At 38.2% G+C, this 27,139-nt stretch overlaps 1 protein-coding gene across 1 annotated transcript; it reads right to left on the bottom strand.

Moving 5' to 3' along the window:
* On the bottom strand, window positions 1-26,634 carry LOC100727015 (melanoma-associated antigen B3-like). Its single transcript, XM_063242913.1, has 2 exons — window positions 26,468-26,634; window positions 1-1,276 (listed from the first exon to the last, which is right to left on the bottom strand). The coding sequence occupies exons 1-2, from the start codon at window positions 26,632-26,634 to the stop codon at window positions 1-3; spliced, it is 1,443 nt and encodes a 480-aa protein (XP_063098983.1).
* Window positions 26,635-27,139: the final 505 nt, after the last annotated feature.

The raw sequence follows: 27,139 nt of genomic DNA, 5'->3' as shown, positions 1-27,139 counted from the left end.
TCAGACATCAATGGGCTTGGCAGGAGCAGCAGGTTGTGTTGCTGGAGAAACTGCCCTAGGTTTGCCAGTAGAGACATGCTTGGCAGAAAGTGAAGCTTGAAATTTTTCTATCTCCTCTTTTCCAAGGTCTTCATAAAGATACGAGAAGTACATAGGACACATGTTATGGATCCTGATCAAAAACTGCATGATTTTCTCCTTGCTGGTCTCGGCATGGGCTTGGGGGCCCCACAGGAACTCGCGGCGTGGAAGAAGACGGCCAGGCACCTGCCGGTACTCCAGGTATTTCAGTCTCACAAAATCGCGGTTCAGGAGCCTATTGACATTTCCAAAAAAGATGTGCTTCATGTCGGGATACACTTGCATCCTTCTCAGGAATTTCCAGATGTCTTCCTCAGAAGCGCGGTGGCCTTTCATGAGGATCAGAGCGAGGATTTTCATCAGCAGCCCGGTCTTAGGGTAGCCCCTGCCAGGGTGAACCCTGCCATTGTTGGGGAGGTTCAGCATGCTGAAAAGGTTGTAGGAGTGACGGGTGGACTCAACTTCTCTCATTTCCACTGCAAAGATCATCTCCAGATGCTCGCGGGCACTGTTGAAAATCTCAGGAAATTCGATTCTGTACTTTCGATTGACTGACAACACCATCTCTAACCTTGTAAAGGGCTGCTTCAAATGAAATTTGTTGAGTATGAACCACTCCAAGGCCTCAATCGGGCACTCCGTGTCTTTGGCCATATAGTCAGGGCAGTGACTGGCCTCAGAAATGCGCTCATCATTCTTACAAGTGTTGTCAGAACTGACACCAGAACCATCAGCAGAGGGAGCAGCAGGAGATGGTGTTTTCCTCCTAGGTTTCAGGCGAGGGCTACAGGAAGTAGCACCACATGGGCCCTGGGAAAAAGTAGACTGCTTTTCCTCTTCTTGTTTTCCTCCTGCAGCTGCTGCAGCTGCTTCTGCTTTTGCTGCTGGTTCTGGTGTTGCTGCTTCCACTGCTGCTGCTTCAGCTACAGCTTCTACTTCTGCTGCTTCTGCTCCTACTCCTTGTTCTGGTGTCGCTGCTTCTGCTACCTCTGCAGGTGGGGCTTCTACTTCTGCTGCTGCTGCTTCTGCTGTGGGTGCTACTCCTTCCTGTGCCACCTCACCAGCGTGCTTATCACCTCTGCCCTGTGGGCGTTTTTGACGAGCACGTTGTTTGCTTTTGTGACCACGAGGCATGATGAATCTACTTAGGCCCAAGAGGGAGGAGTGTGGGGACGATGGATTGTGCTGCAGGCACCTGGAGGAGGGAAAACAAGATTGTGTGAGCATCTTCACAGAGATCTCTCCCATGCTTTAACCCAGGCTGCTTCTGCAGGTTGCTGTGAGAATGGTGCACGATGGACAATGGACCTGCTTTAGGAAGTGTGTCCTTTTACGGGGAGACAGAGTGAGTTTGGGCTACACCATGATGTCCCTTTCACTAGTATCCTGGAGTCATAAAAGGGCTTTGTATTGGGGACCTTTGTGTGTGATACTGGGTTCTCTGAGTTTACTGTTACACTTATCGCTAACTTCTCAAATTTGCTTCTGAGAATTTGATTTCTCAATCTCAGAAAAGTAACATTCTGTGTTCCACAGTCCATAGCGAAGAGTTGAAGAGAATCTACGGCAAACATCATGTGATGGGCTCTGCCCCATCGAGAGTTATGCGGAGCCAGCCCTCTCTCTCATGGGCTGCTAAGGTAAGCACTTCTCATCCTGAGAAATTTTCTGATCTCCAGGGACTGCCTGTTAATGTCTCTGCTATATGGTACTCAAATCCACACACTAAATATGTTCATGAGTTTTAGATTTCCTATGAAGCAGTGACAAAGAGAATCAGCCTGACATCTTTACCTTAGGCATGGAACGCTCAGTATATGGATCAAGCTTCCATTCCCTGATGCCCACTCAATCAAGGCTGTCCTTCCACCACTCATTTTACTCCGATGCCTTCCTTTCCCTGGGCACTCTGTGATGTTTCTGCCCTTGCCTAGACTCTCTGAGAACATGTGACAACCACCTTACCTTCCTATATTCTCCCACTGTGCCTAAGAATGCATGATTTTGTTTTTACCGGTTTCTTCCCAAATCACACTATTTATTGATATATTGGGTCCTATTAACTTGTTCAACTTCTCAAACTAGTGACACTATATAATAGTGACCCTATTACATGTTTGGGTCAGATTTATTTCTCTTGAGAGTATGGTCTCTACTTGCATCCATTTACATATAAAAGTCTCAAGTTCATCCTTCTTTATGGGTGAGTTATACTTCAGTACATAAAACAACCACATCTGTTTTATGCATTCCTCAGTTGCTGGGCTTTTGGGTTGTTTCCAAGATTTAGCTATCAGAAAAGTAAAGCTGATGATGAGGAAGAAAGGGACAAAGGGGAAAAAATGTATATATACAAGATTGTGAAGATATGTACACTGTCAGTTTCTCTAAAAATTTTGAAAAGAATGCCTCAGCTAATATTGTTTAGACAAGAAATCATGCCTATATCTTGTGACTTGATTATCAGCTTTGATAACTGTTCACAACTTATTAATTATTGTTACTCTCCTATTTTGTTTTCAAATGTTGTTTACATTTTTTCTTCTTTACAAATAACAAGGAAATATGGATTTATGTAGAGTGGATAACTACTTTCCTATAAATATTACCTTGACAATTTTTTTAGTTAAAAGGGTATACTTCAAGAGCATATATATATATATATATATATATATATATATATAGTCTTTGAGACAGGGTCTCACTATGCAGTTCATGCTGGCCTTGGTCTCACTTCTTTGTTCAGGCTAGTCTCTAACTTGCAAGGATCTTCATGCCTCAGCCTCCAGAGTACTGGCATTACAGGAGTGCACCACCACACCTGGCTTTAAGCAAAAGAAACCACACACTCATGTTTAAATACAAAATCAATCAATCAATCAATCGATTTTTGAGTACCTGCTTCATTTTTGCCACAGTTCTTTGGGTACTCACTTTAACTTCTAAGGAATTCCTAGAATTGTTCCAATTATATTCAAACTATGTCAATTTTGTATAATCTTCAAAACACAGGCTCCCATGACCTATGATTCCCCATCATGAAGAGTACAAAGAAGTCAGAAATCACTAATGGTGAGGACCTTTGGAAGAGTCTTTCTACTGTGCCAAAAACAGGTGAACCTTTTTAGGCTAGGCAAATGGTTGTACATTCACTTCTTGTGTCTGGTCAAAGCCACCACTGGAACCCTTTTATATGTTTAATCTTTGGCTTATATATGTATTACCTATTCCACAAATAATGTCCTTTTACTAGACTATTGGCTCTCCTTAAGTGAGAAATCGTACAAAGAATGCAAATTCATATGTATACACACTATATCTCTCTTGTATTGCACATTATTGTTTTGATACCTGGTCTTTCGGTTAGCCTCTATCATTTTTCAATTCTGCAAACACTCTCATGGTTCCTTTTTTTTAGTAAATAGAACTAATCAGCTGTGAAATTCCATGGCAAAGCCCTATAAATCACTGGTGTTAACAATTATTCACTGCCATCAGAGATATTCTGGTAAGAGAGAAACTTTAGGGTGTTTGGTTAGTGGAGATATTGAGTGATACTCTCCCAAGACGTTCAAGATGTTTTGGAGTTGAGAACAAGACAGTCAGATGAGATGGTTTCCACAGAAACAAATCGTATGCTTTAAGCAATTATATGTTCCATTGTGCACCCAGGAAATCAGTCAAAGTTTGGGGTATTGCTAAAAAGTGGGAATAAAAATAGTCTCAATTTGAGGTCTTAAATCTTGAAAGTTAAGCAAGGGATTTGAAAAAAAATTGTGTTAATGTGATTTCTGTAAAGAAGACGTCTGCTACTCCCACCTGGAGCTTATAGCTGCTTTGTTGACTCATGCTTTTAAATTTTTCATCTTGATATTCCCAGACTGCTCTGGGAGTTTACCTTGTTTACAGAACCAAAAATCTGCAGATCTGAAATTAAGTCACATAGAAAACGAAATGCTTCTTAATGGTGACTGAGGCCTACATAGCAGATGGCATCCCACTTAAGAAAGAAGACATAATAGCCATTACTGATTTAATATCACCTTATTCTGAAGTCCTTCCATGCTTTTTTTCTTCTATTTCCATTGGTTCTATCATATTGTATCTTATTGGATTTTATTATGTGCAATAGTATAAACATATTTTCTATGGAAAATGAGATAATATAGGAGCCATTGTTCATTCTCTGTTATTTGGTTCTGAATGCCCTGTAATACTTTCATTCTCTTGAATCGTTTTATACTATTTTTTCTACCTTTGATACTATTGCATATGAAGTTATGCTCAACTATTTCAAAGAAAGAGACATTATGGTAGCTACTGTTAATTATGGGTTGTCGTGTGGTGAGATACTGTGTTGCTTACATTGTTCTGTTCTGATATGCTCTGTTATGTCCTCTTTTGTCTTAATCTCTAAAATAACAAAAGAAAAAAAGAGAAGGCACTTAAATCAGTCTTTCCCTTACCTGTTTCTCTGTCCCCTCTGTCTTGTGGTCCAACCAGTGCATCTCTGTCCCATAATAGAGTAAGAAAAACTAGTACTGATTTTGTATCAACTAGCATAATTTCAGGATGAACTTTGAATAGAGTTAGGGAGATACAAGAAAAAATCATATCTACTGGAAAATTACCCCCATACACACCATTTAATTTATATGTTTAACTCATGTGAAGTCTCTATGGTGATAGAAATTCACTCAGTACAATCTGAATGTTGTTCTTTTTCCCTTTGAATCTTATTTCCATGGAGTAAAAGGGACTATATTGAGCCACTTAAAAACGAGGACTCACTATAAAGTTAAAAGCAGTTCCTCCTTGCACTGGATCTCCCTAGACAGTAGTACTTTCATGCTATGTGATGAGAGGAATCTATGAATTAGTCCATTGGAATTCTGCACAGGTCAGGGAGCTGGTAGCTCAAAGCCACATTGAAGCACTGTCATCATGAGTGCACTGAGTCTTAGCCAGTGTCTACCTGCTTCTGTCATCAATATCTACTTAGTTTTCTTTATTTTTTTTCTGAGTTAATTCCCACATGGATGGGGGCAACAAGTACTAGCAGCTTTTTCCCTAAAACTCAGATGTTAGAGTACATAGGCTGCTCTCACTCAAATGGCACTGAATAAAAAAAAAAAAAAAAAAAAAAAAAAAACCTCCCTACTAAGAAAAGCTGTAAATTTTCCCCAAAAGAGCACATTTTCGAGTGTAGAGTTCTATTTTCCAGTTGTTTGCAATTCATCCTCCCAGGACTGGGATCAAGGCACAAGTCTTTCTATCCACCCAGATCTATCTGCATCCAAACAATCTTTGTTTACATTAGTTGTAATCTTCACAAAATATAACACTCATTGAAAGTTTTTCAAGCTAGACTTAAGATAATCTAATTAAAATGCTCTTTTGGGGGCTGGAGATCTAGCTCAGCGGCATAAGCCCCTGCCTTGCAAGTAGGCAGTCGTGAGTTCGATCTCCGGTACCAATAAAAAGGAAAAAGACAAAAAAAGCCTACTGATAAAATGCTCTTTTTATTGGAGTGAAATGTAGTTCTTCCAATTAAAGACAAGTTCCAACATAAAGGATAAGTTAGAAGCTATGTCTCACTCCCAGGGCTACAAAACATACAGAAAATACTAAGGTAGTGGCTTCACATTGGATTTTTATTCTCATTTTTAAGAAATTCCTTAGAGAAAATGTGCATAGAAAACGTGGTTTGCAGACTTTATTCAGCAGCATTGGAAATAGATCAAAGTATATTCTTTTCCTCCACAGAGGGAGATTTGTATCTCTTTTACCCACAATCCAAAAGGAACTTATCTGAGCAGTTTTCCATAATGCACTGAAGTACTGTGCCACTGTGTCACCTCCTTCATATTCATACACTGAAGCCCTAAGCCCCAATGTGATAATAATAAAAGGTGGGCCTTTTCAGAAGTATTTAGATTTAGATGATTTTCTCTCAGTGCAATCTGTGTAACAATTTTGCAATCTGTGTAACAAGAGTGAAATTGTAAATTTATCTCTCTCTCTCTTCAGTTATACCCCTGGTAGTCCACTGCTCTGAAATTCGTCAAATTTGCACTAGAACCAGTGACCATCTTTTGTTTGACATTCAATAGGCAAACCAAAACATGGTATCAACTGCCTCCTGATCTGCTACTCTTGCCAGGCAAAACAATATGTTCGGAACTCATCTTTTTTGGTACTAACCTTGCCTCCCAGATACCAATTAGAAAGTAGTATCAAGGTATCACTGTGTTTCTCTCTACTTGGCTTAATTTTCCACCTCATGTGAGGACCCAGGAAGAACACAACTCTGTAAGTCATGAGGGCAAGGATGCTCTTACCAGGAAACTAACATGTTTATGCCTCAATCTTGGGTAGTCAGCCTCCAAAAGTGTGATACATTAATCTATGTTGTTAAGTTCCCTAGTGTATGGTGTCTTGTCATGATAGACAGAGCAGACTTACAGGATTGCATGGGAAGTATAGCATTAATTCAACAATCCCACCATTTCAGTTAGTCCATTGCCTAAATTAAATGCAAATGATATCCCATAAGGATTTTGCAGTTTCCAAAAGTTTTAAAGAAATTTTTCAGGAAATTTCCATTTGACTGTTGCCATGGACACTAGTATATTAATTAATCCTTTTTAAAACACTCAAAAGTCAAATGGTAGTTCAAGGTTCTCCCTTTCTGATTGAAGGTCATGGGTTCAAAAATTCTACAACAAAGACTGCCTTCCATATTTGTACTACTACAGAGCCTGCCAAAGAAAAATGTTCAATTATTGTTTACTAAATAAGTGTTAAGAACCAGGAAATGTATCTGATAAGAATTTAATTTCTATTAAGTTTAGTAAGGCAAAAAAACTTTAAAAAATTTAATTTTACAAGACCAATCAATGATTAAAAGTAAAAGAAAAATTAAACGTTTCTATTTTTTCCTATACTGAATAATTCCACTTATTGTGGGGTTGTTTAACATTTTCAAAAAAATTCCCTATGGTGATATCCTCTTTCCTTAAGTGGAAAATCAAAAACCTCACACATCAGAAATGTTGGACAAAATAGCAGAATACGTGGCTGTGGATACTTCACCAGGTTTGGTATTTCTGCCAGATTTGGTTGCACTGTGTATCAAGGTATCACTGTGTTTCTCTCTACTTGGCTTAATCTTTTGGGCTTTCTCTACCTCATCCCTTATAGGGATCTCATAAACTGTTGATAAGTAAGAAGGGGGAATCTTATTAACTTTGGACATAAACTTCAGGACTTTCATCTTTGTGGTGTCAGCATGGGATTCTGGACCCCACAGGAATTCATGGCATGGAGGATCACTACCAGGCACCTGCTGGTACTCTAGGTAGTTTAGCCTCACCAAATCTTGGGTGAAGAACTTCTTTGGATATCCAAAGACCAGCGACTTCCTCCCAGGACACATGCATATCTTTTCTGGAAATCTCTAGATGTTTTCCTCAGCAGTACAGTTACCTTTCATGAAGATCATAGCCAGAGCATTCATCAGGAGTCTTGTCTTAGGGTGTCCCCTGCTAGGGCAGACCCTCCCATAATTGGGGAGGTTCAGCATACTAATGAGGTTATAAAAGTGATGAGATGATTCAACTTCTCTTACTTCAACTACAAAGACAGTCTCCAGGTGCTCACAGGCTATCTTGAAAATCTCAGCAAATTCATCTCTGTACTTCCAGCCACTGACTTTCAGCATCTCTTCTTTGGTAAAAAATCTGCTTTAAATCAAATTTGTGGAGCATGAACTCTCCAACATTTTAACGTGGCTGTGAAGTTTCCCCATGAATAATTAGTGAAAAGCGTGTCCTTAAAAGGGCTCTTCTTTTCCTCAGACTGGCCATCAGAAGTAGAAGTGCTGGTGCGTGGTAATCTTTGACACACCCAGGGACAACCACCTGATCTAGTGGCAGGTGGGTTATGGGAGAAAAAGATTCTTTTCCTACTGCTTCTGCTTCTGCTGTTGCTGTAGTTCTCTGGGCACTTTCACAACCCTTATTTGTCAGCACCAACCTGGGGACATTTCTTCTGGGCATGGACTTTGCTCTTGTTATGATGAGGCATTATGAATGTTTTTAGAAACAAGAGGAGGAACATCAGTAAGATGATTGGTGCTTCAGGCACCTGGAAGAGGGAGGATGAGACTGTGTGAGCACCCTTAGCAGAGAGATACCACCTCGACTTTAACCAAGCATACTTCTGTTGCTCTGTGAGATGAGAGCAGGGCTCTGGGAACTGACAGTGTCCCTGTTCTATTCAGCGTGTCCCTGTAAAGAGAGGCAGAATGAGTTTAAGGCTGTGGCCTACTAGTCCTTTCTGTGGTATTTTAGGATGGCAACAAGGGTTGTGTGGGGTCCTCTTAGTTCCCTATCACACTTATCACCAACTGTAGTCCCGCACTTCTCACTTTTGTTGCTCTGAAGATGACTCCTCTGGCTAAAGCCAGCATTTTGTATCCAAGAGCCAAGAGAAGGAAGTGAAGGAGCATCTCAGACTATCATGTCATGTGCTCTGCACCATCAAAAGCTGCACAGAGGCCTCTCCATTGTGGGCTGTTAATATATATAGTTCTCAGTCAAAAAATTATCCTGATCTCCAGGCATCACCTGTTACAATCATCTTCTTCTCATGGTAGCTGAATCTTCACATCAAATTTTATCTCCATCACCTGTTTTGAATTTTCCTTTAAAAAGTGACACAGCCTGACAGGCCTGCCTTGGGCCTTCAAGTGTTAAATTTGAGTCAGGCTACAATTCTTTGTTATGTATCCCATCATGAGTTGTGCCCTCACCTGTATGTTTGACCTCTGAAGCCTTCCTTTACCTAGATATTTGTGTTTCTGCTGTCACCCCAAGACTCGGTAAGAAGATACAGCTCTACCTCATCTACTTATGGCCTATCAATGTACATAAGATGGACTTTGTAGTGGAAATACCTAGAAACCCTCCGGTTGTTGATCTTATAGGGCATTCCTTTTAGAAAGTTTCTTACACTAATAATAACAGCCCCACCTCCACAGAGGGAGACAATGAGTCCAATACACATGCTAGCCCACAGATACCACAGGCTCTCATCAGAGTTTGAGTTTCCTCACTCCTCACATAGCTTTCTTCCTTTTATGCCTGAGTAGCTGGGGATCTCCCCCATGCTGACTTGAAACTGAGGCTCTCACTTTTCCTGTTACCCTTTTTCCAGAAAACAGTCTGATAGTTCCACATGGGATCCCCTAGAATTGATGACAGGGTAAGTAGTGTGCCACACCAAACTTGTGGGATCAGTGGTTTCCTGAGAAATCAGTGTTCTGCTTTTGATCCCTTGCAGTTTATGCTAGTTTTTCCTTAGCTGACCTGAGCCCTTTGTCCTCATCCGAGACTTTCAGCTCACTGATAGCATCACAAAGAAAACAAGAGCTCACTTCTACCTGACCACCATATTTGAAAGTTCCGGAAACAATAAACTGTCCTGATCCATGGCATTAAGATCTACTTCCTTTCAGTCTGCTGAACTACACTAGTCACTCCTATTATTCTCACATTCGTTAGATCCCAGAGGTGAAAATGTGGGCATATATCAACCAATCCACACTGCTTAGAAGCCATCAAGACTTGAAGCCAGGATGAGGCTTGGTAAGGTAATAGGCAAGCACTTTTTTCTGAGGTGAGTGTTCCTTTCTTTATCTGTAGTACTCTTTACCTGACTGTATCAGAGACTGGGTCTTTTTTCCGACTTTACCAGAGTTGGAAGCAGTATGCAAAGCCCTTCTTTTCCTGAGGCGCTGTAAAAGGAAGTGAGTGTTATCATATATGAAAAGATTCAGAGAGGCAGATTGCAAGGGCAACAACCCTAGTGCCTCTTCTGTGCTGGGGTGCATGTTCCCTCAGTCTCATAGAAGCCTGGACACAGGACTCTTCTCAGAGCTTTTGGTCCCTCCCTCTGCCACTCCTCCTTTATAGCAAGGATCTTACATTTTGAGATGCTCCTTGCAGAATCAGGCTGGCACTGCAGCTGTGATCTGCAGAAATCTATAAAGAAGTGAAGTAATGATTTTGAATTAGCCCCTGTAGGATTAGGTACTTTCACTTGTTATTAATCCAAGTCCTCTTCTTGCCTCCTCTCACATTAATGGAAAGTTTTGTGGAAAATGTTGAATCTCTGTAGACATTTTAGTAGAGTCCATACTTCTGATACTGGAATAATCCATCTCTGTCTCTGGATTGATGTGACATGTGAAATATAAAGAACAAGGTTGAGGTCTAGGCAAAGAGCCTGGATGTCACATAAAATATACAAACATATTTCTCTTCTATCACCAGGCTCCACCTCTATGTTCTATTGTGTTCTGTAAGACACATTTCTCAAGATGATCATTTTATTACCAAATACAATATCCTTCTGTTTGTTACCCGAGCCTCTCATTCATTGTGATATTCTTATTGTTCCATTCTAACCCAGTACTTCTGACACATAACCTGTTTTTTAATCATGTGATATATATTCAGGAATAGTAAAGAGAAATACAAATACATATACATAAATTCAGCTCTGGGGTGGGTGATATAGGGTGGTGTGGGGCCTAGTTCCATCAATATCAGAGAACTATTCTAGGTCTATCAGTACCTAGAGAAATGAGACTATTACTAGTTCCTAATCAAACAATTCCAGTTAGTCTTTCTTTGGACTGTGTTCTTCCTAAATTCTTATATTAAAATAAAGGCCTTTGGGTAAATAATTAGGCTTAGATAAATTCATGAAGTTGGGCCCCCTATGATGGGATAAACACTCTTGTAAAATACTAGATAATTATTTCCTCCTCCACCAGTAAGAAGGTAGGTGCATATATTGGATACAACACGAAGAACTGAATTCACTGGGCCCTTCATCTTGGGTTTTTTGTCTCAAAAGTTGCAAGAAATTAATGGTTGCTGTTTACCCCTCTTGCCTGTGGAATTATGTTCTCAAAGCATGAGCTAAATCAAATTAATTTTGTAGGATCATGGGAATATTTAATACATTGTCTCATATAGAGAACCTGTCACAATGAGGGGTAAATATTCAGTAAATGAATGGTAATGAATGGTATTTGCATCATTTTTTACACAGATAATGTCACTGTCTGCTATCAAAAGTTTTTAATTGTAAATTCAGAGTATGTAAAAGAAAAATCAGTGCTATCAAAGAACAGTGAAATAGCCAAAATGCACTTTAGCAAGTAATGTTAGATTTTTTTATTTAAAGAGAAAAACAAAACTAAAGCAGCAAGACAGTAAAAGGCTAGAAGCAACACAGAATTTCAAGAGAAAAAACATACAGTAAGAGTTCACCAGTTAATAAATCACACATTGTCAACTTACAAACAGCTGTCCAGATTACAAAATTAAAGCATACAAAGTGGGGATTAATACAGTGAGATTGCAGTCAGTTCTGTTCAATGATCCAAGAAATACTCAGCAATATGGTTCTCTTTCCTACACATTTAAATAAACTTGCAGTTATATCCCTGAGATCAATTTCCTTCCTCTCTTTTTTACACTAATAATCGCGCATTTTAGTTTCCATTACTTCCACAGTTTTTTTTTTTAACTTTTTCTTTGAAGAGGAAAAGAAAAAAAGATTGAAAAAAGGTCAAAAAACAAAACAAGACGGACCAAAGAAAAACCCAATGTTACAAAGCAAAACAGAGTCATTTAGATCAGGAGGATGGACATAGCATAAAAGGAAAAAAAAAGGGGGGGGGTTACTAGGTGATCAGCAATGGTTACCATTATGCCTCTTGTTATCCTAAAAAGAGTAGCCTATATCAGCTAGTATAAAAGAATTGAACAAAACTGTATGTAAGACCAATAAAACCACATTGGAGAGCTTATAGGATTCCAAAGAAGATAATAGTCAAATAATAACGGGCATCATAGAATATCTGGTTGCCTTCCAAACGGTTGCCTATACACTCAAACTTGATACTGTTAAGCGAAACAGAATATAATAAAATCAGTCAGAACAAGATTTGGAGAACACTACAGGGGTTCAAATCAGGTTAATAGGGAAACAAAAAAATTACTATAATCTATCGCACTATTTTTAACTTAGTTTTCCCTTAGTTAAAAGATACTGAGAAATAAATTAATTTTAAAAAAAGGAAAGAAAAAGGGGGGAGACTGAGATTAAAAAAAAAGAATGTATCAATATAACAACACTGGTCAGAATCGAAAAATTTAACCATCATTGTGTTTCACCCCCAGATAGCTTGACATTAATAGTAGTTACCATAGTGACTCTTTCCTTGAAATATTTGAGTCTAACTTCATGTACTATAGCATCAAATTTATCAAGACAGTGTGAGACTGTTCAAGAGAATGAAATTATTGCAGGGAATTTAGAACCAGCTAGCAGAAACCAACATCAATTTCTATATTATCTCTTTGTCTATAAAAAACGTGCTTATACTATCACATACATTAAGATATAATAAGGTACCACATGTTAGAACCAATGGAAACAAATGAACAAAAACTTGATGGGGCTTCAAAACAGGATGATATTAAATCTGTGCTAGCTATTACGCTCTTATTCTCTTCAAAATAGTTATTTGTAGTATCACAGACAATAAAATAAAACTACCCAAATTGAAACCATTCCAAGTAATGAGTGAAAACATTATATGGCTTCAAACCAGTGTGACTGGGAATCATGATTACCACATACTTTCATGTATTCTTATCATTTCTTACACTAGGGAAACTATTCGGTAATTATACAGGTGAGTTTGATTTATTTCACTTAGAAGTATGGTCTCGAGCTGCGTCCATTTATTTATAAATGTCTCAATGTGATCATTCTTTATAGCTGAGTAGTATTCCATTGTATAAAAATACCACAACTTTTTTATCCATTCCTCAGTTGATGGACACTTAGGTTGTTTCCAAGATCTTGCTATTACAAATTGTGCTGCTATAAACATGGGTGCACATATATCACTGTGGTATGATGCTTTCATTTCTTCTGGGAATATGCCTAGGAGTGGAATAGCTGGGTCAAATGGTGCTTCCAGGCCCAGCTTTCTGAGGAATCTCCAGACTGACCTCCACAATGGTTGCACCAGTCTACACTCCCACCAACAGTGCAGCAGAGTTCCTTTTTCCCCACAGGCTCTCCAGCATTTGTTATTGGTGGTTTTCTTGATCTTGGCCATTCTATCAGGAGTGAGATGAAATCTCAGTGTGGTTTTAATTCGCATTTCTCTAATGACTAGTGATGCTGAATATTTTTTTCATATATTTATTTGTCATTTGGATTTCTTCATCTGAAAATTGTTTATTCATCTCCGATGCCCATTTTTGGATGGGGTCTTTGAATTTTGAGGGTCTGATTTTTTTTTTAATTCTTTGTATGTTTTAGACAGAAGTCCTTTGTCTGAGGGACAGTTCACTAGGATTTTTTCCCAGTTTGTGGGTTTTCTTTTCACTATGTTAGAGATTTCTTTCGATGTGTAGAAACTTTTTAATAAGTTGGGATCCCAGTTATAGACTCTGGGAAGTGTTTCCCGTGCGGTTTGAGTCTTGTTCATGAATTCTCTACCTACCCCTATGTCTTCAAGGTTTTTACTCAATTTGTCTTCCAATAGATTTAGTGTTTCTGTTTTAATATTTAGATCTTTGATCCATTTAGATTTTATTTTAGTATATGGTGACAGGCATGGGTCTAGTTTTAGTTTTCGGCATATGGAGAGCCAGATTTTCCAACACCATTTATTAAAGAAACTGTCATTCTTCCAGTGAACCTGTTTGGCCCCTTTATCAAAGATGAGGTGGTTGAGTGTGTTTGTAGTTGTGGTTGTATCTTCTAATCTATTCCATTGGTCTTCGGCTCTGTTTTGGTTCCAGTACCATGTTGATTTTACTACAGTTGCTTTATAGTATAACTTCAAGTCAGGGATTGTGATGCCTCCTGCCTTGCCTTTGCTGCTTAGAACTTTCCTTGGTATTCTAGGTCTCTTCTTACTCCAGATGAATTTTAGGAGTGATTTCTCGAGATCTATGAGGTATGTTGATGGTATTTTTATCGGGATTGCATTGAATCTGTATAACAGTTTTGGGAGAATGGCCATTTTCACAATATTAATTCTTCCTATCCATGAGCAAGCGATGTCTTTCCATTTCCTGAGATCATCTTCAATTTCATTTTTCAATGTATTATAATTTTCCCTGTATAGGTCTTTCACTTCTTTCGTGAGAGCAATTCCTAAATATTTCATTTTCTTGGTTGCTAGTGTGAAGGGTGTGGCTTCTCTTATTTCTCTCTCTGTGATTTTGTTGTTAGTATATAAGAATGCTATTGATTTTTGAGTATTGATTTTGTATCCAGCCACATTGCTGAATTTATTTATTATATCTAGGAGTCTTTCAATGGAGTTTTGGGGCTCTTCTATGTAGAGTATCATATCATCTACAAATGATAATTTAACTTCTTATTTTCCTATCTTTACGCCTTTTATTTTTCTTTCATGTCTAATTGCTCTGGCTAGTATTTCCAGTACTATATTAAATAGGAGCGGTGAGGGGACATCCTTGTCTTGTGCCTGATTTTAAAGTAAAGGCCTTCAATTTTTGGCCATTTAATATGATACTGGCTGTTGGTTTGTCATAGATGGCCTTTACTATGTTGAGGTAAAGACCATCTATTCCAATTTTCTGTAAGGATCTTATCATAAATGAATGTTGTACCTTATCAAAAGCTTTTTCTGCATCTATAGAAATGATCATGTGATTCTTACTTTTGACTCTATTGATATGATGGATTACATTTATTGATTTACATATATTGAACCATCCCTGCATACCTGGAATGAATCCCACTTGGTCATGGTGTATAATCTTCTTGATGATTTGCTGCATCCTATTTGCCAATATTTTACTGAGGATCTTTGCATCTGTGTTCATTAGGGAGATTCGTCTGTAGTTCTCTTTTTCAGTTGGGTCTTTCTCAGGTTTTGGTACTAGAGTAATATTTGCTTCCAGGAATGACTTACGAAGAATTGCTTCCTTTTCAATTTCATTGAAGAGTTTGAGGAGTGTCGGCATTAGGTCCTCTTTGTATTTCTTGTAGAATTCTGCAGTGAATCCATCTGGGCCTGGGCTCTTATTGTAGGTAATGACTTAATTGCATTTTCGATTTCATGAATAGAAATTTGGTTATTCAGCAGTTTTACTTCTTCTTGACCTAGCTTTGGTACTTCATATGCTTCTATAATTCTGTCTATTTATTCTGTGTTATCTAACCTTTGAGAGTAGAGGTTTTTGTTATAGGTATTGATGCTCTTCTGTATTTCTATTGGGTCTGTAGTGATTTCACCTTTTTCATTCCTTATTGCATGAATTCGAGCTTTTTCTTCCCTTTTTTTACATAAGGTTGGCTAGGGGCTTATCAGTTTTATTTATTCTTTCAAAGAACCAACTCTGTAATTCATTGATTCTTTGTATTGTTTTCTTAGTCTCTATTGCGTTGATTTCTGCTCTGATTTTTATAATTTCCTCTCTTCTTTTGGCTTCGGGCTTGACTTGCTCCTCTTTTTCTAGTTGTTTGAGGTGTAACATCAGGTTATTTATTTGTATTGGTTCTGTTTTCCTGATGTGGGAACTCAGTGCAATCAATTTTTCTCTGAGGACAGCTTTCATTGCATCGCACAGATTCCGGTAAGTTGTATTTCTGTTTTCATTTGTTTGTAGGTATTGTTTAATTTCCTCTTTAATTTCCTCTGTGACCCACTGGTTACTCAAGAGTGTGTTGTTCAGTTTCCATGTGTTCATAGGATTTTTGCAGTATCTTTTATCATTAAGTACTAATTTCATAGTGCTATGATCTCATAACATGCCGGGGATGATTTCAACTCTTTTGCATTTCTTTAAATATGTTCTATGAGTTAATACATGGTCTATTTTAGAGAATGACCCATGTACTGCTGAGAAAAATGTATATTCTGTTGTTGTTGGGCGAAATACTCGGTATATGTCTATCAATTCCATTTGTTCACAGGTGTGATTCAGTTCTTTTATCTCTTTGCTGATTTTCTGTCCTGTTGATCTGTCCATTGGTGTCAATGGTGTGTTAAAATCTCCTGTTATAATTGTATTACTGCTAATTTTGTTTTTCATTTCTGATATTTCTTGTTTCATATAACTGGGTGCTTTGGAATTTGGTTCATATATATTTAAGATAGTTATCTCTTCCTCTTGAAGTTTTCCCATAACCAGTATGTAGTGACCTGCTTAGTCTCTTCTGATCATTATTGGTTTGAAGTTCACATTGTCTGCAAACAGAATAGCTACCCCCGCTTTTTTTTTTTTTGGGGGGGGGGGTTCCTGTTGCATGAAGTATTGTTTTCCATCCTTTAACTTTCAGTCTATGAGTATCCTTTTGGGTTAGATGGGTTTCTTGTAGAGAGCATATGGTTGGATTTTGTTTCTTGATCCATTCTGTCAGTCTATTTCTTTTAATTAGTGCATTGAGACCATTTACGTTAATAGTTATAAGTGTTATATATTGGTTTATTAGTGAAATGTTATATTTGTGCTGTTGCATCTTTATCTATCTGTTCTATTTAATTCTCTGCTTTGTTAAGTGTTTTTTTTTTTAAGTGTATCTAGACTGTCTTTCAGTATTCTTTGCTGGATTGGCTTGGTGATCATGAATTTCTTCAGGTGTTCTTTGTCGTGGAAGTATCTTATTTCTCCATCAAGTTTGAAGGACAGTTTTGCAGGGTACATCAGTCTAGGTTGGAAATCATTTTCCTTTAGGGTCTGAAATACTTCACTCCATGCTCTTCTTGCCTTTATTGTTTGTGTTGAGAAGTCTGCTGAAAGGTTTTCCTTTATAGGTGATCTCTGTTTTCTCTCTGACAGCTTTTAATATTCTATTCTATGTTCAATTTCTGGAATGGTGATTATGATATGTCGGGGTGTAGTTTTATTTTGGTTATGGCTATTTGGAGTTCTATATGCCTCATTGATCCTGATATCATTTTCCAATTTCATGTTTGGGAAGTTTTCAGCAATTACTTCTCTAAATATCCTCTTGACATTCTTTGTATTGTCTCCTTTTTCATTTATTCCTGTCAACCTTATGTTGTTTTTCTTTGTGTCATCTTGCGGGTGTTGCATTGTTATTTCTTGATTTCTTGTTATTTTAAAAGATCTTTCCTTTCCTGTTCACTGGCTGCAATTTTGTCTTTGAGGTCCGAAATTCTATATTCGCATTCATTCAGGCAGTTTTTACAACTTTCAATGTTGCTTTTGATTTCCTGTATATCTCTTTGCATCTGTTTTATATATTACGTTTGTTTCTTTTATTGTTCATCCAGAGATTCTATCCTTTTGTTTAGTTCCTCCAATTTTTTAGCTGTGTCTTTAGATATGTTCAGCATCTCCTTCATTTCTTTTATTATTTCTTCTTTTACCTGATATATTATTTCTAGTTTGAATTCCTTCAAAGTTTCCCAGAGCTGCTTCGTTATTTCTGTTACTGTTGTTTCAGGTATTTCAGGTATATGGCAAGTATTTTCTTCTATGTACATGGCTCCTAGGCTTTCTTGGGATGGGTTGGATGTTTGAGATTGTATTTTGGTCTTTCGTTTTGCCATTTTCCTATATTACTGTGTTTCAAGTGTTGTTTCAGAGTTTCCCCTGGTTGTGTTGTAAATTGACTCTTATATCCTGGGCTCTTGGGACTCCTCTTGTAGTAGCTCCCTCCTTGGGCAGCGGAGCCCCTGGATTAAAAGAGGCTTTCCAGGCTCCTCCCAGGTAGACCTAAAACTTCCTCAATTTGCACAGTTTCAGGGCCGGACCGGAGTTGCCTCCGCTCAGCTGGATGCGCACCTTCTGGTCCCCAGAGGTGGTAGTATGGGCCCCCGGTGGGAGAGGCGGCCGCAGGGCTGGCCTCCGCTCGGCTGTACTCTCACCTTCAGGTCCCCAGCAGTGGTAGTTGGGCCCTGGGCGGGAGAGGCAGCCAGTAATGTTAGATTTTCTCAATTAACATATTTGTTATTAAATTGGGGTACCTAAAAATAAATTGGGATATCTGCTATTTCCTCCTACTGAATTCAATGCAGGGCTCCTAGAATTTTTATCAAGGACCAATTCCTTTAGTGTCACCCAATCATCCTTCCATCCAACCTAATTGTATTTTAATTTCTTCTCCACAAAAACTGAGCCCTCCCTAAAATTTGCCAAATTATACTTAGTCATCTAATGAGAATATCTTTTTAATGCACTGAAATGCATTAAAGATGCAATAAAGAATAGCTTTTTAATGCACTGTTGTTCTATATTCAAGGCAAACCATGACCAAAAAAGTGGCTTTTGTGCATTACATTTCAACAGAGTATTCCATTTACTTTTCAGAAACACCGGGGCACAATGTCCATAAAAGAAAAAGATTGCACACTGCATTGAGATCAGGACATTGAGATCAGGGCAGGGATGATATCTCCCATTCTTGCCTACTAGTAGCTGAATTGTAATCCCCTCTCTACATACATTTGTATGCTGAATTCCTGATTAATAGTGTCTCAGAATGTCAACTTAGCTGGAGTTAATGCCTTTAACAAAAGTGATTACGTTGAAAGGGCCCTGTTAAAATGTTCCCTAATACAAACTGACTTGTGGAAACCTATACAAAAAATTGACACACAGAAAGACATCAGGACAGAGAAAGGGACCACACAGAGAAGAAGCAAAACAAGGTGCTCTTATGCAAGTTTAGAAGAAATTCAATGAAAACTGACCCTGATGACACCTTGATCACTGACTTCTAGTCTCCAGAACTGTGAGAAAGTAAATGTCTGGTTCTTTTTAAAGATATTGAGTCTATTGTATCATTTACAATAGCAATAACATAGAAACTCATTTCTCCAACTGGATTATCCATTGTTTCTTATTTGAATCATTCCTTCCTATTTATCTCTGATCCCAAAGCAGTTAATAAGAAAGTATTTTAATATCCTCCTGTGTGCTCCATTGGTGAGGCAGCAATTTCCACAGTATGATCACATGATATACACTGAACACTGGACAGATAAAGATTAAAAGCAATTAATCAGTCACATATTCACATATGCTTACTGCATTTAGAAGAAAGAGATCCTATACTACAAAGTGCCACATGGGACTTGCATTCAGGAATAGAGCAAATAGTCAGGGCTTGTGGGAAGCAGGATTGGTACATCAAGGAATAAAAAAGTTATTGGTAGGTCCCATGAGATTATGTAATTTCCTTATTTAAATAATTCATATGTCTGGTAGAGAATGGAAACTAGCAAGATCTGGGCCTGTTGCCCTTTATAAATATAGATTGTCGTTGTACCAAAAGAACTTCTCTGGAAATACAAAGTATAGAAGAGAAATTGTAGCTGAGTAGCTAAAGACCACTATAGATTTATGAATTGTCAAGATCACACATAATATCAGAATTTGACTTGACATCTTACACTACAGTGCATTTATTCATGCATTTATCCACAAAATAAAATAAATGAAGAAATGAAACACAAGATTTTTCATGTTTGTTATTATTACTATTAATATTATTTTATGTATTCCATTATAGGCATACTATTTTACTAGAGAACATTTGGTATTTCCAAAATAACCTCTACAATGGTGTTATAATTTTTGTAGAAAAGTCAGATGCCATAGGGGTGGAAACAACCATGGAATATGACCATGAAACAGGCCTGCCTATGCCATTAATGCCAGAACTGACAGCAACTCTGCAAAAGCAGTGGAATAGTATCACTGACCTTAGGCATAAATTTGAGTTTCATCTTTACAGTGTTGCTTTAAGCAATTGTAACCCAAAAGAATTTGCTACATTCAGGAGCATAGTTATGCACATACCAGTACACCTGGTAGTTTGGCCTCACCAAGTCTTGCATGATGAGACACAAGAGCTCTCCATAAGTAAAGTTCTTCCTTGCAGGATACACTCACATCTTCTTCAGGAATATTCAGATACTTTCCTCAAAAGCACAGCTACCTTCATGAAGATCATAGCCAAGAGTGTCATGATACCAGTGCATCCTTTTGTGCATCCTTTTGCCAGTATGAATATTCCAACTGTTGTGGAGTTTAATTTAATGACAAGGTCATATAAATGACTGATTGAGTTGGCTTCATTCCATGGAACTACAAGAACAACCTCAGTGTGATAAGAAGCTCTCCTGAGGATCTCAGCAAACTGGTGTTGATACTTTTGGTCAACAATCCTCAGCAAGTCTTTCTTGATAATGGACTATTTAATTTTGCATTTGTAAATCAGGAACTTCAACAAACCCATCTTTGTAGAGAAAGAGTTGCTGCATAAGCTTTCAGTAGAGACTAGATCCTCTGAGGGAGGAACTTGGATGTTCATGATCTCAGCCATTATCATTCTCACTGAATTTTATCTATACAGGACATTCAGAACTAGAGGCAGTCAATCTTATGATAAAAGGCACTATGGAGCACGGCTTCACTCAGAAACAGATTAGATCTAAGAGAAATTTCCATGGACAGAGGAAGAGAAAAGAGGCTCTTCTCTAATTCTCCTGTGATGATAAGAGTCATCTCATGCCACGTGGAATGTCAGATGAAGGGTTTGTGCAGTATGACATGGCAGTATGATAGCTGTGGTCAGAGATATCAGGTAGAAATGTAAGAGAACAGGCAATAGAGATCCCAGTACAGAAAGGAGGTTGGAAGGGGGTAAGTGGGCCTACAATATTTGGTCCTTTATGTAATTGTATATAACCAATAATTGTTTTGTTTCATTATAGTTAGAAATGCTATAGCTAGAAGAATAGGAATGATTAAAAGGAGAAAATTAATATGAATATAAATGTTAAGCAGAAGATTCTACCATGGCTCTAAGGAAGACTATATTTGCAGTTTTCTGTGAGGGAATGCCTCTAGGAACACATTGGGCCCCTGCTATTAAGCTCATCCTGTTCTGCTGCAACCTATGGGGGCTATTAGAGTAAGCATTAGTATATACCCTCTTGTGCCTGCCTCAGATATTCTATGGGATGGAAAAGAGGCTGGAAATATCTAAAGTTGGGTTATCCTTTCACATTCAGAAACATGTCAACTGCTAGTAGGTAGAAGAAGGCCCTTTTTGTGCTGCTTTTAAATTGATATTACAAATCTCCTTGGGACTTATAAGAAGGGAAACATAGGGACCCCTCATTTGTTAGTGCTCTTGAGATACCTCACTATAGTCTTATCAATGGAAAATTTCTGTTTCTTCACCTGTGGAGTCCTCAGTCTTTGCACTGCACATAGTTCTTTGCTCCCTTATAATATCTGTTTGTGTTTTCACTGCAACTTCAGAATATGGTTCTTCCCTATAGCAGGCCAGATATTACTAAGTGGTAAGAATATAAGTTTGACACCCTTTACCCGGGTCTTCAAGGCCTGAAACTATGATAGGGCCATATTCTCTGCTATCAGATTCTTAAGTGGTGAATGCTTCTCTCTATACTTGTTTTGATGCCTAGAACTCCTCCCTTCCATGTCTGAGTCCTGCTAGCTCAGAGGAAAAACAATGTTACACTAAGATCCTTAGCCTTTGTTCTATGTGAGTGCCTTCTCATCCAATCATACTTGCTCTTGATTTCTCAAGGATGAATAATGAATAATTCCATGTTGCTCCCAATGTTATGAGGTGTGTGGTCCTTGGGGTCCCCACTGAGGCCTCTAAACAAACATTGAAGTCCTTCTACTGTCAACCTCATGCCTCAATCCTTAGACCAAATCCCTTGTCCCCTGTATAACATGAAACTAAGAATGTCACATCATGGTAACAATGCCCAAATACTGATTTGTTGCTAGCAAAGTTGGAGCTTTGGGTGATCTTTTCAGTTCTGAAGCTGGAGAAGTGCCTACATCCTTCCTCAAGACCCATACATTAATTCTTGAAAACGATTAGAATCCCTTCCTTTGATTATTTGATAGCCCTCTCTTTTGTCCAAGGTACTCATATTGCCAACATCCTTTTTCTTTTTTCTTTTCTTTTTTTTTTTTCTTTTTTGAAAGGCCGGCTAACAGACTTGATCATTTCCTTCCAGAGCAGATGGCAAACTAAAGCTCTGTGGCACTCCAGTCTTGTAGGTTCTGTGCTGCTCTCAATATTAAAAATGGTTCTACCTTTAATTCCAGGGGATGAGACACTTCTCTTTAATGTCCTAGATGTTATTATGGCTTGTATCTAGATGTCCCCCCAAGGCCTCATGCAATCATAGGAGGGGAGTTTCAAAAGTGCTGAATTAGGTGTGTGAAAGTGGATTGAGGGTAATACTGGGATTAAGGGTGTAGATAATGGAATCTCCAACCTGTGTGTAGATGGTATCAATCAATAGGCTTACAGTGTAGATAAAATACAAAGGGAGAGAAGGAAGGAATGCTGCTGCTGCTACTGCTGTGTGCTCCCTTCTGCCAGCTCTGCCACGTCAAGGACTTTGTCTCTTCCATGGTGCCCCTCTATAATGCTACCTTGCTTTAGGACCAGCTATGTACTGAAACCAGTACAAACTGTTAGCTAAATAAACCTCTTTAAGTTGTGGGTATTGGGCATTTTGTCTCAGTAATAACAAAAGTAAAACAGCATAAAATTCAGATCCACAGCCTGAAGTCCTAAAGCCCTAGAGAGGTAAACGAGAAATGCCACATTGAACTACCGTTATCCATTCTCTTTCAGGCTCCATGGGACTCTCTGTGTTTGGGTTAAGTCTGTGTACTCATTCCTTATGCAAGTTCTTAACCTTGACTCTTGGAAGGCCCTGAGTTTCTACATGTTTAATTCAATGTATTTTTCACTGATACATAACACTGTATCTACTAATAAAGTACAATGTAATGTATTGATATATGTATATAACAGGAAACTTTTAAATCAGGTTAATCATGCATGTAGCATTAAATGTATATCATTTATTTTGAAGAAAAATGTTTAAATCATGTTTTCCTGCATTTTTAAATATGTAGTATACAAATAATCATGCTACTGTGCAACAGCACATCAGAACTTCTTGCTCATTTTACTTAATGCCCATTAATCAATATCTTCACTTCTCACTCTACCCTACTCTCCCCAGTTTCTAATACCCATCATTCTGTCCTCAACTTTTATGAGATCAACTTTTCTAGTGTCCACCTATGATTGTGACAATCATTTGACACTGAAGTGAAATAAACTTGGTACATCACCTACACTGAAGAAAGCTCTCATGTTTCTGAGCATCCTGAATAATATGTGACAGGACACCCAGTATAACAGCTGTGCTTTAGCCTTCTAGATCTGAGAGCACACAAAGGCTGTGGCTCCTTTTTACGGGGTACCCATTTTTAGTTTTTATCATTTAGATTGTTAGTGTTGGTTCCTAATATTCTATGGGAGGAAAATACCACATAATTCTGAACTCTTGATTTCCCCTCCTGCAACAACCTGGCAGAGAATAGGCTTCACCCTAGCAGTGATGTTCCATGTGAAAGCTGAAGTCAAGTGCAGAGAAACATGGGTAGGTGCTCTGCTGTCAGAGACAAAATGTACTGCTCTATACCTTGTCTTTACCAGTCAGCCTTAACCACTTACACAATTCTGCTTTACATCCGTATTTTCTACAAGGAAGAGGATGAATAAGATGGTTTTAGGGACTCCTCATCTTCTGAGGGGTACCAATACTGACCCTGAAGATAATATTGTATTCTAGTACTCTCCCTTTTATTCATATCACACATGTATTTTGGTACTGATGTTGCTTATTTCTTGATAAAACAGTATTTTGTGCTTGAAGTATTATTTTTTATGTCCTAAAATACATTTTGAAGAGATAACCACAAAATGAATAAGGGGCACTAATAGGGTCACTTAGTGACCCTCAGTCTTGGAGGAGTGTACTAATGTAGACTCTAGAGGAACTAAAACCCAGGAATCCAAACAGCCTTATCATGTACAATTCAATCATACTTGTAATTTACACAAATTACCTGGATCAGTGCTGGGCAAAGACGTTTTTTTAATAAATAGCTATTACTAAAGTTATTTTAGTTTATTGGTAACAACACTCTCACATAAATTACTTTCAGAAGATTTGAAAATATATAAGTTCAAATGGCATAGAAATTCACATCATCTGAAATAATAGTAAATGCATAAAAATTAAGTAGTATTTCCCTGTTATTTGATCGGAGTGTCGGGTTGTTATTCTCAAATTGAAGCCAATACACAGTTCCTATCTTGTGTCAATGACCAACAACCTCCCTCCTAGGTGTCTTTCCATCCAATTTATCCCTTTTTTTCATTCCTTGCTTTATCACCAGGTATTGAGACCTTCCTCAGAATTTGACAAATTATACACTATTAACCCAGTTAAAATGTCCTTTTAATGGAGTAGAACCCAATTCTGCCAGAGCATGATGAAAGTGACAGTTCAGTGGCTTCTCAGAATCTCATGTCAATGGAGTATTTTACATATTTCTTAGGAGCTCCCCAGACATTGTGTCTGTTTTTTATACTATAATCACCCACACCGTGGACAGCCCAAACTCCTTCCATTTCTGTGCTTGGTGAGAATTTCTTTCTGATATAATTACAATTGTTCAGATTTCCTTTCCATTACAACTTTAGTCTCTCAAAACTGAGATGTATGTTATGAAGACCTGACACTTGATAAATATTCCAACAGCCTTATTCAGTCAACCAAGCAACCTTAAAACAAACAAACAAACAAACAAACAAAAAAAAAACCTCCCACTGAGGAACTGGGAGTTTCCTAATGCTCCAAATTGCTTTGATCAGATAATTTACACTATCTTTCATATGAAATCCCCTCTGCCTCACTCAATACGGGTATTTACTTTTCCTTTACATATTAGGTAGAATCTTACCATTTTGATTACCTATACTAGCTGCTGCTACAATAAAACCATCTGTGGCCAGTGCCTGGATCTCCTTTGCCTTACGGTCTCCAGTGCCACTCAGGAGACTTTTACAGAGAGATATTCAATTAATGCTTAGGAAAAAGTAAATTAAAAATAATAAATCCATGAGCAAGAAATTTAACTTATGATTTAAGTTTTCATACAGTGTGAATAAAACAAGCAAATCCAAGTTTATTTCATTTAATGTTACAATCAAAGGACAAAGACAACAGAGACAACTATGAACAAATCAAAATGCTTTTCTTTAACCATTTTCTGATGCCAAAAACTATTCTTTATAGGGTTTGTCTTACATTTCCATAAAAATTTCTTTTCTCATTCCATGTTATTTGTACTACAGGGAAAGTAATGAAAGTGTTTTCAATTTGTTTAAAAAAATAATAAAACATCCAGCCTTAAAGTTGAAAAAAATCAATAAATATATGATCCTTAAAGTGACAAAATTTAGACTGTGAAAAAAATAATACTTCAATTACAGAAATGCCTGAAAATTAGAAAATAAAGGTACCTATATTTACTTATGTTTAACAAGAAGAAAAACATTTGTATTTTGTTCCCTCTACCCTCTAGTATGGTCCACAGATTAAAGAATGACAGCTCTTCAAACATCATGTGCTCTTCAAACATCATCAGAGCCGACTAGGTATGGGAAGAGCTACAGGAAACAGCCTCTGGATAAGCCCTGACCTTGGCAATATAATTAGTCCTACCCGTGTGTTTTCCATTCCTCTCTCTTGCTTGTCTCTGCAAGGCTAGTAATACAGATTAGCAAAGGAAATTGGGGTAGTATTGAACTTGGCCAAATCTTCCAGGACTGTATCTTGGTGATCCCAGCATAGGTTCTGGGATTTCACAGGTATTCATAGTTTGGAGAATCACATTTGAGCACCTGACAATACCCCAGGTACTTTTCCTAAACCAAATCTTCGTTACTGAGCCTCTAAGGGCTACCCAAACATTAAGCATCTTCTCTCACTATGTATGTCCCAAACAACTGGGAATTATCATATCTCTTTCTCAAGGATACCATGGCCCTTCATGAAGATCACATCCAAGAGCATCATCAGAACACCTGTCTTAGGCAGCCCCCTACTGCCACCCAGGCTTCTCTCAATGGAGGGGCCCAAGTTACTCACTAGTACATAAAATTAACTTCTGGGATAGACTTCCTTTAACTCAAACCAAGACCACCTTTATCAGTTTTCAAGCTTTACTTAGGATTTCAGACAAATGCTGCTTGCACATCCTGCTGAAAATCTGACATTTTGGCCTCTGTACTGGATTCCTTCATTTCATACTTCTCTAGCTAGTACTATATTATAGCCACTGTGGAAGATGCTGTAGGTAGCTCCATCAAAACTATAGGCACCTATATCAGATCTGGGGTAAGAAATACCTACGAAAGCAGAGCAAGAGGGTTGTGGTCCCTGACACTCGTGGGGGATGCAGACAGCAGGAAAGCTGCTGATCCCAACCCCACCAACAGCAGAGGACACTCTTCTTCCTCACCTGCAGTGCCATGAGCACCCCTGAGACGGACATGTTTGCACTGGGCATGTGTTCCCATGCTTATGCTTCTGATCTTGAGGATATTGCTTAGGACAGTAAGAAGAAGCATAGGCAGGAGGGTTGACAAGGCAGGAACATGAATAGGTGACTTGTAAGTAGTAAGAATGGCTATTAAAGCACCTTGGCTTGAGAAGCTATTTTTTCCCTTTTTTTTTTTTTTTTTTTTTTTTTTTGTACTGGTATTCAAACTCACGACCTCACACTTCCCAGGCAGGTGTTGTGCTGCTGAGCTATATACACTCTGCCATGCATTTTGTATTGTACCAAGAGCGTTTCTGTGCATTTCCTAGAAGGCACTGCTCTAAGAACTCACCAGACTACTGAACTCTGGATCAACCTGGTACTTCAGAACCCTGTGGAGAAATTTAGAGGCTCATTCCACTGAATGACAGCCCAGCTTGGGGGCTAATTGAGATTACACAAGGAGTTGGCCTTGGAGTTCTCCTGGTTCAGGCTTCATAATCTTTTCTGATTACATTCAGGACCACCTTATCCATTGTAAG

Source organism: Cavia porcellus, unplaced genomic scaffold (assembly GCF_034190915.1).
Source record: "Cavia porcellus strain 051 isolate PalLab524CR breed Dunkin Hartley unplaced genomic scaffold, mCavPor4.1 scaffold_33, whole genome shotgun sequence".
Taxonomy (NCBI): Eukaryota; Metazoa; Chordata; class Mammalia; order Rodentia; family Caviidae; genus Cavia; species Cavia porcellus.
Note: the sequence above shows the minus strand (reverse complement) of the source record. Positions and strands in the feature narration are given on the sequence as shown.

Excerpts from the sequence above, each read along its gene's own strand:
- LOC100727015 (XM_063242913.1), bottom strand. The coding sequence starts at position 26,634 with ATGGGAACACATGCCCAGTGCAAACATGTCCGTCTCAGGGGTGCTCAT. Across the intron at positions 1,277-26,467 it reads AACCCTCTTGCTCTGCTTTC|GTGCCTGCAGCACAATCCAT; the intron begins GTAGGTATTTCT and ends TCCCTCCTCCAG.